The 13,117-nt window shown below is 41.2% G+C and overlaps 1 protein-coding gene across 1 annotated transcript in view; it reads right to left on the reverse strand.

Moving 5' to 3' along the window:
• The window catches only part of FSIP1 (fibrous sheath interacting protein 1), a 237,606-nt gene that overhangs the window by 185,767 nt on the left and 38,722 nt on the right, over positions 1-13,117 (reverse strand). Inside the window, exons 6-8 of the mRNA XM_056133848.1 lie at positions 11,762-11,886; positions 10,478-10,588; positions 8,987-9,130 (exon numbers count right to left, since the gene is read on the reverse strand). Of these exons, the coding sequence (XP_055989823.1) occupies positions 8,987-9,130; positions 10,478-10,588; positions 11,762-11,886 (380 nt within the window). The remainder of the gene's footprint in view (positions 1-8,986; positions 9,131-10,477; positions 10,589-11,761; positions 11,887-13,117) is intronic.

Raw genomic sequence — 13,117 nt, forward strand, 5'->3', positions numbered from 1 at the left:
CTCCGAATGCAACAGCTATGTCTACTTAGGTCGAGAAGTCAACATGACAAATGACCTGGCACCCAAGCTGTGCAGGAGGAAGAGAGTGGCTTGGAACGCCTTCAAGAGCGTCAAATAGCTAAGAGGACGAAGAACCTCCAGCTCTGGGCACATCTCTTTGATTCCACTGTTCTTCCTGCATTAACATATGCCTCAGAGACCTGGGCCCTACGTAAACAGAATGAGAAAGCTATTCGGGTCTCCCAAAGAGGAATTGAAAGATCTATGCTTGGAATATCACGTTTCACTCAAATGAGAGAAAGAATCTGGAGTTCCGACATCCATCGATGATCAAGAATCAGGGACGCTGTCTCGTTTGCCAAGGTGTCAAAAATTAGATGGGTGGTCACATAATGAGATTTAAGGACGACCGCTGGACTAGAGCTGTTACCGACTGGATTCCACAGGATGTCAAAAGACCATGTGGCCGTCCACCTACCAGATGATCAGACTTCTTCGTCAAGACCCTGAATGATCGATTTGAGGCTCTCCATGTTCCTAGAGCGAACAGACGCCATTGGGCTACACTAGCATGCGACGGGGACAAATGGAGACATTACTGGCGCCCACTCGAGCAAATCGATGATTAACAGGAAGTCAAGTGATCAAGTGATTGTAAGATATAACAATTAATACAAATTGACTATTATCAATCTAGGATTTGATAATTCCATTTTCCTTTGTGTTGTAACAAACAACCTGAAGGAAATCTGTCTGTGCCTGCAAGGGAGCAGGCTGTGGTGGTGGGTGGGAACCTGGGGAAACTGGTCGAGAGAAGGCCACACTGGTGGTAGGAGTGAAGGGATCGATGTTGGAACATTCAGGGCCTAAAACAACTGTATTATGAACAACTTGGTAAACCATGATGTTATAATAAAATAATTATAAGTAAATCAGTTAGAAAACTGGCAGACAATTCATAGAATAATAAAAGCAATTTTCTCTTCAGTAAAAACTACCACTCCACCCCAAACCTGACCCCATGAGGGACTAAAATTAAGGAAGGTAGGTATCAGTCTGTTTCTTTAGTCTTCTGTTTTTCTTCATTACAACAAGCTATTTGAGGGAACTGTCAAGAAAGGGATGATTCATTTCAAAATATTCACAGGGGAGAAGTCATCAACAAGAGTGTGACTGATGTCAAAGTAACCAGGAGTGGGTGCCCTGGCCAATACCTGGAATCCAAGAAATGGAGTAACAAAATTCCCAAAGGGCTGATGAGTGCTCTGTCAATTGCCTGCTTTCCCTATCCTCTCTCCTGATAGAGATTAAGAATTAGATTAAGTCATAGCACTGAACCGCTTGGTGCCCCACCCACCCACCCAAACTCAGGACCCTGGAAGCCAGCCGCTGCCGACCCCGGCCTGAGGCACCTGCCTCCACTTCCACAGCAAGCGCCAGCCCAACTAGTTGCCACCCCTCCCCAACAGGTCTGTTTCCGCTTGGCGCCCCCCCCCCCCAAACTCAGGATCAGAAAGCCAGCTGCCAACGGGACCCAGGCCTGGGGCACCTGCCTCCATTTCTGCAGGGAGTGCCAGCTCAACTAGTCGCCACCCCTCCCCAACAAGTCTGTAGACTAGCATCTGGACCAGCTGGGGGCGTGGCCACCACTGTAGGAGATGTGTCCTCCTAGAAAGTGGGGGTGGCCTCCCCAAATTTGGGCATGGCCTTCTCTGAGGTGGATGGCCACTCACTCCGCCACAGTTACATTTCCCATTCCCACCACTCGACTTTCATCCAGCCTTTATCACCTAATTATGTGGAAAAATTCCTGGCCACCTCAACTACAACAATTAACCACAGGCCTACTCCAATTCTAACAAAAGACCAGTAAGCAAGAAGCTGTACAAGCCCAATATTAAAGACCACCTCCTCCAAATCTTCACTAGATGTCCATCATAAGCCAAAGAATAATGCCTGAGAGGAAGGTCAGACTCTAGAAAGGAAGAAGGGTGACCACCATCGACCAACCTTATCCAGAATCCTTTCCCACGATAAGAGGAAACAGTGCTAGTGAATTCTGGGGTTTTACTACTAGACAACCAAAACAACATGAAGAAACAGTCAAATCTCCACTCCAAGGAGAGAACAAAGAAAAGAGTCCTGAATCCTCAACCGGGGTTATCCAAAAATTGCTCTCTCTGATAAAGAATTCCGAGATGAAATGCAGATGATGGTCAAGGAACTACTCAAAGAATCAATGGCGGAGATATCCAGAAAACTAAAGGAAGAAATAAAAGAAACAATAGAATGGATAGTCAAGAAAATACAGGAAGAAATGAGAGCAGAAATAAAAAAGCTACAAAAAGAAGTGTCACAAATAAAGGATTCAGTAGACGAAATTAAAAACTCAGTAGGTGCTTTCAGCAGTAGGATAAATACAGCTGAGCTTAAAGATGAGCAACAGAAATCACATAGGGAACAACAAACAATGGGAAAAGACCTCAAAATAGCTCTAAGGAGAATCAGAGACCTAGGGGATGACACCAAGAGGAACAACATTAGATCATTGGAGTGCCAGAAGGACAGGGAGGCAACCCCAATTTCCTGTGAAAAAGCCACAGTCAAAGAAATCATTGCTGAAAAGTTCCCAGGGTTAAAGAATGCAGACATACAGATCCAAGGAGCCAGAAGGGTGCCAGGTAAAAGAGACCCAAATAAAAACACTCCAAGGCATATCATAGTCAGAATGATGGATGCTGTGGACAGAGACACAATACTGCAAGCAGCAAGGTCAAAGAAGGAAATCACAAAGGAGCACCCCTTATATTTACAGCAGATCCATCAGAGGAAACTTTCCAAGCCTGAAGACAATGGTGCAATATAGTGAAAAAAAACTCAATGAACTGAACACCTCACCAAGAATACTTTATCCAGCTAAACTCTCACTCAAACTCGATGGAACTATACACCATTTTGTAGATAAACAACAGCTCAGGAACTTCATAGACTCAAAACCAAATCTAAAAGGATTAAAGGGGCTCCTGAAAGATAAAAAGAAAAACAGTTATAAACACAACCAACCCCTACAGAAAGATGGCACAAAACCCCATGACATCATCGCCCCCGTACAGCCTTTCTGGCTCCTGATCAAGCTGCTTAACGGCCATGATCCCAGAGACTCAGAAGCAAATCTCGGAACCCAGCATGTCTGGGCTGAAATTCCTCCAGATTTAAGTGTTAAAATTTCAGAATTCCAAAATTGCATGGCAACTACTGCAGCCACATGACATCATATGTTATTCATAATCAGCAATAGAAAACAAATTGTCTACTGTTGCCTTTTCAGCAGATCTGAGTGTTGGAGTAAAATCTCAAATAATAATGGTGGGCCTGGTGTCAAAATACTGAATGTGATCAAAGTAGAGAGAGAGTAATGTGGAAATCATCTGCCCCACAGGTAGGGGGAGGGTGTGGGATTGGGGTATACTGGATTGTTGGGGGTGAAGAATGGGCACTGGTGAAGGTACAGGTGTTTCATTGTATGACTGAGACTTAGAACCAAAAGCTTTGTAACTGCTCTCACAGTGATTCAGTAAATAAAATTATAAAAAATGAAAAAAGAACAGTAAAGTGGAGTTCATGCACAATTCAATCAGCTAGTCAGTGGCTTAATAAATAGGAGTACTCCTACATTAAAAAAAATTGTAGTCTCTATGTACTACTGTAAACCTAAATGAAAGATTTATACTAAGATCTAGTTATTATATTTTTTAAATATACAATGTTTAAAATAAAAAAAAACATGACAATAATCTCTCTCAATGTCAATGGTCTAAATGCACCAATCAAGAGACACAGAGTGGCAAAATGGATCCAGAAACTGAAACTAACATTCTGCTGTCTACAAGAAACTCATCTGAACAATCAGAGCAAACACAGACTCAAAGTTAAAGGATGGAAAACAATCCTGCAAGCAAGCAGATCCCTCAAAAAAGCTGGGGTGGCCATACTAGTATCTGACAACATAAATTTCAGGTGTAATGATTAGAAGGGACAGCGATTGCCATTTTCTATTTATCAAGGGATACGTACAACAGGAAGAAATCACACTCTTAAATGTATATGCACCTAATGAGGGGATGGCTAAATACTTAAAACAACTGCTTACAGATTTTAAGGAGGACATTGCTAGAAACACAATAGTAGTTGGAGACTTCAACATCACCTTATCATCTCTGGATAGATCAACAAGAACAAAACTCATCAAGGAATCATTGGCTTTGAAGAAAGAAATAGAAGAGAGAGGACTAATAGACCTATATAGGGCTTTACACCCCAAAAAGAAAGAATACACATTCTCCTCCAGTACACACAAAACATTTTCCAAAATAGACCACGTGCTAGGCCACAAAATATACCTCAATAGAATAAAAAAGATAGAAATAGTATCAACAATCTTTTTCAGACCACGATGCACTCAAGATAGAAGTGAATCACACAAAGACATTCAGACACCTGGAAATTAAACAACTCAGTGTTGAACAATGAGTGGGTTAGGAAGGAAGTCAAAGACAAAATAAAAGGATACCTGAAAACAAATGAGAATGAAGACACGAGCTATCAGAACCTATGGGATGCAGTTAAAACCATGCTAAGAGGAAAATTTATAGTGTTGCAAGCATTCCTAAGGAAAGAAAAAGGGCCTACATAGATAACCTAACCACACAGCTCAAGATCTTAGAAAAAGACCAACAAAAGGAACCCAAAATTGGCCAAAGGAAAGAAATAATAAAACTTAGAGCAGAAATTAACAATATGGAAACCAAAAAAACAATCCGAAAGGTTAATGAAACCAAGAGCTGGCTCTTTGAGAAAATAAATAAGAATGATAAACCACTAGCAAGACTCACAAAGAAAGAGAGAGAGAACCCTAATAAACCGAATCAGAAATGAAAAGAGAAACCAATGAAATTCAAAAGATCATCAGAGACTACTTTGAGAGTCTGTATGCCACAAAACAAGAGAACCTAGAAGAAATGGATAAATTCCTGGATTTCTATAACCTCCAAAGACTGAACCAGGAAGACTGGGGATACCTGAATAGACCCATTCATATCAAGGAAATTGAACCAGTAATCAAAAGTCTTCCCAAAAACAAAAGCCCAGGCCCAGACGGATTCACTAGTGAATTCTTCCAAACATTTAAAGAAGAACTTTTGCCAGTTTTCTTCAAGATTTTCCAGGAAATTGAAAAAACAGGAACTCTCTTAAACATCTTCTATGAGGCATATATCTCCCTAATACCAAAAGCAAACAAAGACATCACCCACAAAGAAAACTATAGGCCAATATCTCTGATAAACACGAATGTGAAGATCCTCAACAAAATGTTAGCAAATAGAATACAACAACTCATCAAAAAGATCATACACCACGACCAGGTGGGATTCATCCTGGGGATGCAAGGATGGTTTCACATTCGAAAATCAATCAACATAATCCATCATATCAACAAAAGTAAAGATAAAAACCATATGATCATATCAATAGATGCATAGAAAGCTTTTGACAAGATACAGCACCCGTTTATGATGAAAACTCTCACCAAAATGGGTTTTGAAGGAACTTTCCTCAAGATACTCAAAGCCATCTACAACAAACCCATGGCAAGCATTATCCTCAATGGGGAAAAACTAGGGGCCTTTCCTCTAAGATCAGGGACAAGACAAGGATGCCCACTATCACCACTTCTGTTAAACATACTGCTGGAAGTACTTGTAATAGCGATTAGGCAAGAAAAAGACATTAAAGACATCCAGATAGTAAAGGAAGAAATCAAGCTCTCACTATTCGCAGATGATATGATACGATATCTCGAGAATCCTAAATCCTCTATCAAGAAACTCCTAGAAACAGTAGACTTGTACAGTAAAGTCTCAGGCTATAAAATCAATGCCAAAAAAATCCATGGCCTTCCTATACGCAAATAATGAAAGAGAGGAAAGTGACATGAAAAAAATAATTCCATTCACAATTGTGCCCCAGAAAATCAAATACCTCAAAATCAGCCTAAGTAAAGAGGTAAAGGACCTCTACAATGAAAACTACAAAACACTACTCCATAAACTAAAAAAGGACATGAGGAATTGGAAACATATCCCCTGCTCATGGATAGGAAGAATTAACATCGTCACAATGGCAATACTCCTGAAAGCATTATACAGATTCAACACAATCCCTATAAGGATACCCATGAAATTCTTCAAAGAAATAGATCAAGCACTCCTGAAATTCATATGAAACAACAAACGAGAATAGCTAAAACAATTCTTGGGAAAAGGACGTGGGGAGGCATCACCCTCCCCAATCTCAAACTCTACTACAAAGCAGTAATAATTAAAACAGCATGGTACTGGAACAAAGGCAGAGCCACAGACCCATGGAACAGGGTGGAATATCCGTATACGCAACCCCAAATGTATGAATATCTAATCATTGATAAGGAAGCAAGAAATGTGAAGTGGAGCAAGGAAAGCCTCTTGAACAAATGATGCTAGCATAACTGGAGAACCACATGCAAAAAAAATGGGCTTAGGGGGCTGGAGTGATAGCACAGTGGGTAGGGTGTTTGCCTTGCCTGTGGCCTGACCCAGGTTCGATTCCCAGCATCCCATATGGTCCCCTGAGTACCGCCGGGAGTAATTCCTGAGTGCATGAACCAGGAGTAACCCCTGTGCATCACTGGGTATGACCCAAAAAGCAAAAAAAAAAAAAAATGGGCTTAGATCTCGACTTAACACCATGCACAAAAGTCAAATCAAAATGGATTAAAGATCTCAACATCAGGTCAAAATCCATAAGGTACATTTAAGACAAGGTTGTAAAACCCTCCATGATATTGAGGCTAACAGTATCTTCAAAGATGACACTCCACTGACCAACCAAGTGGAAACAGAGATAAGCAAATGGGACTATCTTAAATTAAGAAGCTTCTGCACCCCAAAAGATACAGTGACCAGAATACAAAGACAATCTACAGAATTGGAAAGGATATTTACCCAATACCCATCTGATAAGGGGTTGATATCAAAGATATACAAAGCACTGGTTGAACTCTACAGGAAGAAAACAACTAACCCCATCAAAAAATGGAGTGATGAAATGAACAGAAACTTTTCCAAAGAAGAAATTCGAATGGCTAAAAGACACATGAGAAAATGCTCTACATCACTAACCATCAGGGAGGTAAAGGTAAAGGTAAAGGCCCTCCCGTTGATCGTCGATTTGCTCGAGCGGGCCCAGTAACGTCTCCATTGGAGACTTTGTTGTTACTGTGTTTGGCATATCGAATACTCTCGGTAGCTTGCCGGGCTCTCCGAGAGGGGCGGAGGAATCGAACTCGGGTCGGCCATGTTGGCCGCTTGTAAGGCGAAAGCCCTACCCGCTGTGCTATCGCTCCAGCCCTGCTATCGCTCCAGCCCACCATCAGGGAGATGAAGATCAAAACAAACAATGAGATATAATCTCACACCACAGAGACTGACCCACATACAAAAGAACAAAAGCAACCTGTGTTGGCATGGTTATGGTGAGAAAGGGACTCCATTTCACTGCTGGTGGGAATGCCAACTGGTCCAGCCCTTTTGGAAAATAGTATGGACCATTCTCAAAAAAAATTAGAAATTGAGCTCCCATTTGACCCAGCTATACCATCCTGGGAATATATCCCTGAGAGGTAAAAAAGTACAGTCAAAATGACATTTGCACTTCTATGTTCATTGCTGCATTATTAACAACAGCCAAAATCTGGAAAAAAAACCCTAGTGCCTGAGAACAGATGACTGGTTAAAGAAACTTTGGTGCATCTACACAATGGAGCACTATTCAGCTGTTAGAAAAGATGAAATCATGAAATTTACATACAAGTGGTACTACATGGAAAATATCATGCTAAGTGAAATGAGTCAGAAAGAGAGGGACAGACATAGAAAGACTACATTCATCTGGGGAATATAAAGTAACAAAATAGGAGACAAACATCCAAGAATAGCCGAGATAAGTACTAGGAGGTTCACTCCATGGCTTGAAGGCCAGCCGCACATGCAAAGGGAAAAGGCAGCTCTGATAGAGAAGGGAGCACTAAATAAAGGGAGGATGCTCTCAGGATGAGAGATGATGCTGAAAGTAGACTATAGACCGAACATGATTGCCACTCAATGCCTCTTTTGCAAACCTCAGCACCCAAAAGGAGAGAGAAAAGAAAAGGGAATGCCCTGCCACAAGGGTGGGGTGGGATGAGGGAGATGGGGGGGTGGGGGGTGGAGGGATACTGAGAGCACTGGAGGTGGAGAATGGGCACGGGTAGAGGGATGGGTACTCAATCATTGTATAACTGAAACCCAAGCACAAAAATTGCAAGTCTACATCTATACCTCATGGTGTTTCACTAGTAAAAATAATTTTAAAATATAAAAAAAAAATCATAGCACTGTCCTCCCATTGTTCACTGATTTGCTTGAGCGGGCGCCAGTAATGTCTCCATTGTGAGACTTGTTGTTACTGTTTTTAGCATATAGAATACACCACCGGGAGCTTGCCAGGCTCTTCCATGGGGTCAGGATACTCTTGGTAGCTTGCCAGGCTCTCCGAGAGGGACAGAGGAATTGAACCCAGGTCGGCTGCATGCAAGGCAAACGCCCTGCCTGCTGTGCTATTGCTCCAGCCCAGCATAAATCATAAACACATAAAAATACAGCAATAGACATTTCCTCGGCTCCTCCACCCTAGCAACATTATCAACTGGAAGAAAAATGAACTGGAAGTAGAAGTCACTGAAGGAAAGTAACACATTATTATGGAAATCTTTTTCCCTGTAACTATAATTATGGCAAAAGCAGCTGAGAAGAAATATCTAGTTCACAAGAAGATGGTTGCTCACAAAACTATGTGAACAAGCTTAAGTACACAAAAACCTGAACATTCTGTGCGCCTGAATTAGATATACCTGATCATTCTGATGTTCATATCTTGGAGAAAAAGACACGGAGAGTTCTTGGAGTTTGGTATCAATTTCAGCGAGCTGCTGGTGCTGGGGATCTTCAAGCGTGTAACCTTCTCCTGGGACCAGTCCATTGGACAACTGATCACCCTAAGAGAAAAGAATGGTTGCCAGGTCATTCCCATGATACATTTTCTCTAAAAATTACCTGCTATATCATTGTTCAGAACTTCCCTAAAATAGTCATACAAACAAACAGAAATATAAACACTGAATCATCATTGGGAAAATAAAAGAAAAAATTAGGGTCTGGTTACATTATCTGCCGACCCTGTGTAGAGCATCTTCTTACAGTGATACGAGATTTTCTCCATTGCATATACCACTTAGCCTTGCAGTCTGGTTCTCGTAACATGCTCCTTTCCCCACTTTGAAAAATGGTTTGTGATGCTGAATAAGAAGAAACTAGTTTTTCCCTATAATGGGTGTGTTATTCTCTAATATTTCCCCTGGGGCGGGACATAAAGTCTATAAATTGAGTGGGTTTCATCAGCTTAACTGGTTATCTAACTCCTTATTCAACTAAGTTCAATAGTTTCACCATGAACTTAATATTTATTCAAAAATCTCTGTTATGCACAGGCATAACACTGGGTGATGGTAACTCAATATGAGCTTCACAAGTTTCTTCCTCCAAGAAATTCTTAGGCCCTGTGGCTAGAGTGATGGTACGGTGACTAGGACACTTGCCTGGCACTTGGCCAACCTGAGTTTGATCCTGGAATCACATAAATTCCTACACCCCAGCCAAAAGTGATCCCTGAGTGCAGATCTAGAAGCAAGATCTTGAACACCCCACAGGGTGTGGCCAAAACACCAAAAATAAATAAGTCCTCAGTTCCTAGGCAGAAAGAATCAACACACACACACACACACACACACACACACACACACACACACAAAAGGTATGGAATGCTAGTAAGCCCAGGGCACCTGGGAGCCACTGAGGGCTCACACATCTTTGTAGGAAGAAATGGACAGGGTGACAAAGTGGTTAGAGAGGCTTCCTAGGGAAATCATTTTAATCCCATCTTAATCTACGCAACAACACAGTTCTGCACTTTAAACTACAGCTGATGAGGAGAGTGGCCCAAGATGTGCAGGCATGGTTGATAGCACATGCCTACACTCCAAAAGCCAAAACTAACTTGCAGAATGACTTTAAAAAATTAACTCGCTGGGGCTAGAGCGATAGCACAGGGGGTAGGGCATTTGCCTTGCACAAAGCCCACCCGGGTTCGATTCCCAGCATCCCATATGGTCTCCCGAGCACAGCCAAGAGTAACCCCTGTGCATCGCCGGGTGTGACCCAAAAAAGAAAACAAATTAACTCACATTCTCAAAAGATAACTAGAAATTTGTGTGCAAAGGGGCCAATAATGTGATTAAAAATAAAAATCAAGAAATATAGAGATCATTAAATATAATTTTACATACTTCAGAACTGGACAGGCCTGAATCTTTATCATCGAAGTCCTTCAGAAGTTCAATCAGTCTTTTCTTCTCTTTGTCAATCATACCCACTGGGTTTCCTGAATCTTTAGCTAACTAGAAAACGTATTAATGAAGACTATTAAATATTCAAAGAATATCATAGTTCAGAATAATAAAAAGTACAACTGGAGGCATCCATAATACAGAATCACTAGCAAAAAGTTATCTGATTAGGAATTTTCATTTGCTAGTCCATTTTATTCTATGCACAATTTTAGTACAATTTCTCCAAACTGAGATAGTCCTATTATAATCAACCCCAACACTGTTGACCATTCCAATAGACATTTCATTTTAAGAATAAAACACTGAAAGTTTGCAGGTTACAGATATATGAAATACACAGCAATGCAAAAATACTTTCTGAGTTTGGAAGGAATCTTTGTGCCACTTCCTAGGAATCTTTGTACCTCATGGTGTGTCACTAATAAAAAAGTTTTTTAAATAAATAAATAAAAATAAACAATTGGGGCTGGAGCACAGCGGGTAGGGCATTTGCCTTACACGGGCCGACTCAGGTTCAATTCCCAGCATCCCATATGGTCCCCTGAGCCCTGCCAGGGGTGATTCCTGAGTGCAGAGCCAGGAGTAACCCCTGTGCATCGCCAGGTGTGACCCAAAAAGCAAAAAAAAAAAGAAAGAAACAATTAACAAAAAAATAATAAATACAATGGGATTTTGCAATTAAAAAAAAGGTCCTGAAGCAGGGACTAATCAAGATCCAGAACAAGTGACAAGTGACAGACTGCAAGGAATCAATCTGGAAAAGGAAAATGGGCAACAGAGCAAGTGGCTTCTCCAACACTGCCATGAGCATTTCCCATTCATGTTCCTAAAAATACTAGACATAAAATCTGCCTTATTTCTTTATAAATGAGAATTTTACTTATGAAATATAGAAAACATTGCCAAAATCAATAACATTTATTTGTGCAAATAAGTATTTTTTTTCAAATTGCATGAAAAAGATTCATGACTAGGAATTGCAGCTGGAATTGTGAGAAAGAGGCAGGATGGGATAGAATCAACCAAGACAGAAAAGAGTATAGCTAAGTACTTTTCCATAAAATTTTTCTTTCAGCTATATATGTACTGTTACAAATACATATGCATATATCCGGGGGGGGGAATACTAAAACATTTTGTGCTAAAAACCAAGCACAACTAGTTCCATTTCTACAACTATTTGGGTTCCATATTCTGGCTTCTGAATTTCTAAGTACATACCTCAATGTTTCGCTTAATAAAATCCTGGCTGTCTTTGTCCCTGAGCCCAATCTTTTCAGTATCTGAGAAAGGTTTCTTTCCTGCTTTGATCAATGACTGATTCCTTGCCGCATCATAGGTAAAATCTAATATTAAGAAAGTTCAAACTCTGTATAAATATAATCACCAATTATGATAAAACTTCACTTTAAGCATATGTCGTAATATATAAGAAACAGACACTTTTCTTGAAACTTTGTAATTTTTTATGAAGATCCAGAAGCCAAACATATGTGGAGATCCAGGTTTTTGAAATTTGTTTATTAATTGAATCACAGTGAAATACACGATTACAAAGCTGTCCAAAATGATCATTTCCAACTTTTATTGTCATACTGGTCCCTTCTGTATCCCAACTGCCCTTCGCTCACAACACACTTGTGGCAAACTTCCAACCATTGCCCAGTCCCCCTGGCCCCCTTTATTTCTGAACCTTAGGAGATTCAGTTTTAAAAGAGAAATTGGCTACCATAATTTTCAATGAAGTTGTCAGAAAGCTTTATTTGTTATTCACTCTCAATATATCAAACTTCTTGCCGTTGATTCCTTTAGACTCATGGGAAATATGAAGAGGATTCCAAGTGATACACACAAAAGAGAAATCTTCCATGTTAATAAGATTTTTAAATATTTCATTTAGGGGGGTATGGTGCTGCCAACAGGTCAACCTGTACCTGAGGGGCGAGTGCATCAGCAGCCTGATGTTGCCTTCAGGCTTCTTGTACCCCAAAATTGCCACTGTGCCTTTGGCCAGACCTCAGCAACCTGGGAACAAGTTTACCAAGAAATTAAATGGCCAAAAGTTAGGTATGTGGGAGTCACACCAACAAACCACCTCCAGCTCAGCCATACAAACTAACTCAGAGTTGGGATGGGCTACCTCCCCCAACTTTCCAAACATGGAAGAACTGGCAGTCACCCCCATGAACCAACTCCAGTGCCACCCTGTAAGCTCTACTATTGGCCTTGCCTCAGAGACCCCTAAATAAATCAAGAAAGAGATCAAATGCCACAGTTAAACTCAGACCCATACATGGCTGAAGAGTCCAGAGTAAACTGGAGGGGGTAGATTGGCCTGTGCCCACCCAAGCAGAGTTTGTGGCAGCCACTTGCTTCCACAATCTAAAATTGCCACCATGGCCGCCTCGGAGCTTTTTGGAAAGCCAGGTATGATCCAGTCATGACGGGGGCGACTGAAACCTCATGGGAAGGGGGGCATTCCGGGCTCGTCCTTCATGCCCTACTGAGGTCACAAGTTGCCCCCGATGAGTGGCTCTCCGGCACGGCCATGGCTCCAGAAGCACAAGGACTTAATGC

The sequence above is a fragment of the Sorex fumeus genome, unplaced genomic scaffold, assembly GCF_029834395.1.
Source record: "Sorex fumeus unplaced genomic scaffold, SorFum_2.1 ptg000098l, whole genome shotgun sequence".
NCBI classification, from domain to species: domain Eukaryota; kingdom Metazoa; phylum Chordata; class Mammalia; order Eulipotyphla; family Soricidae; genus Sorex; species Sorex fumeus.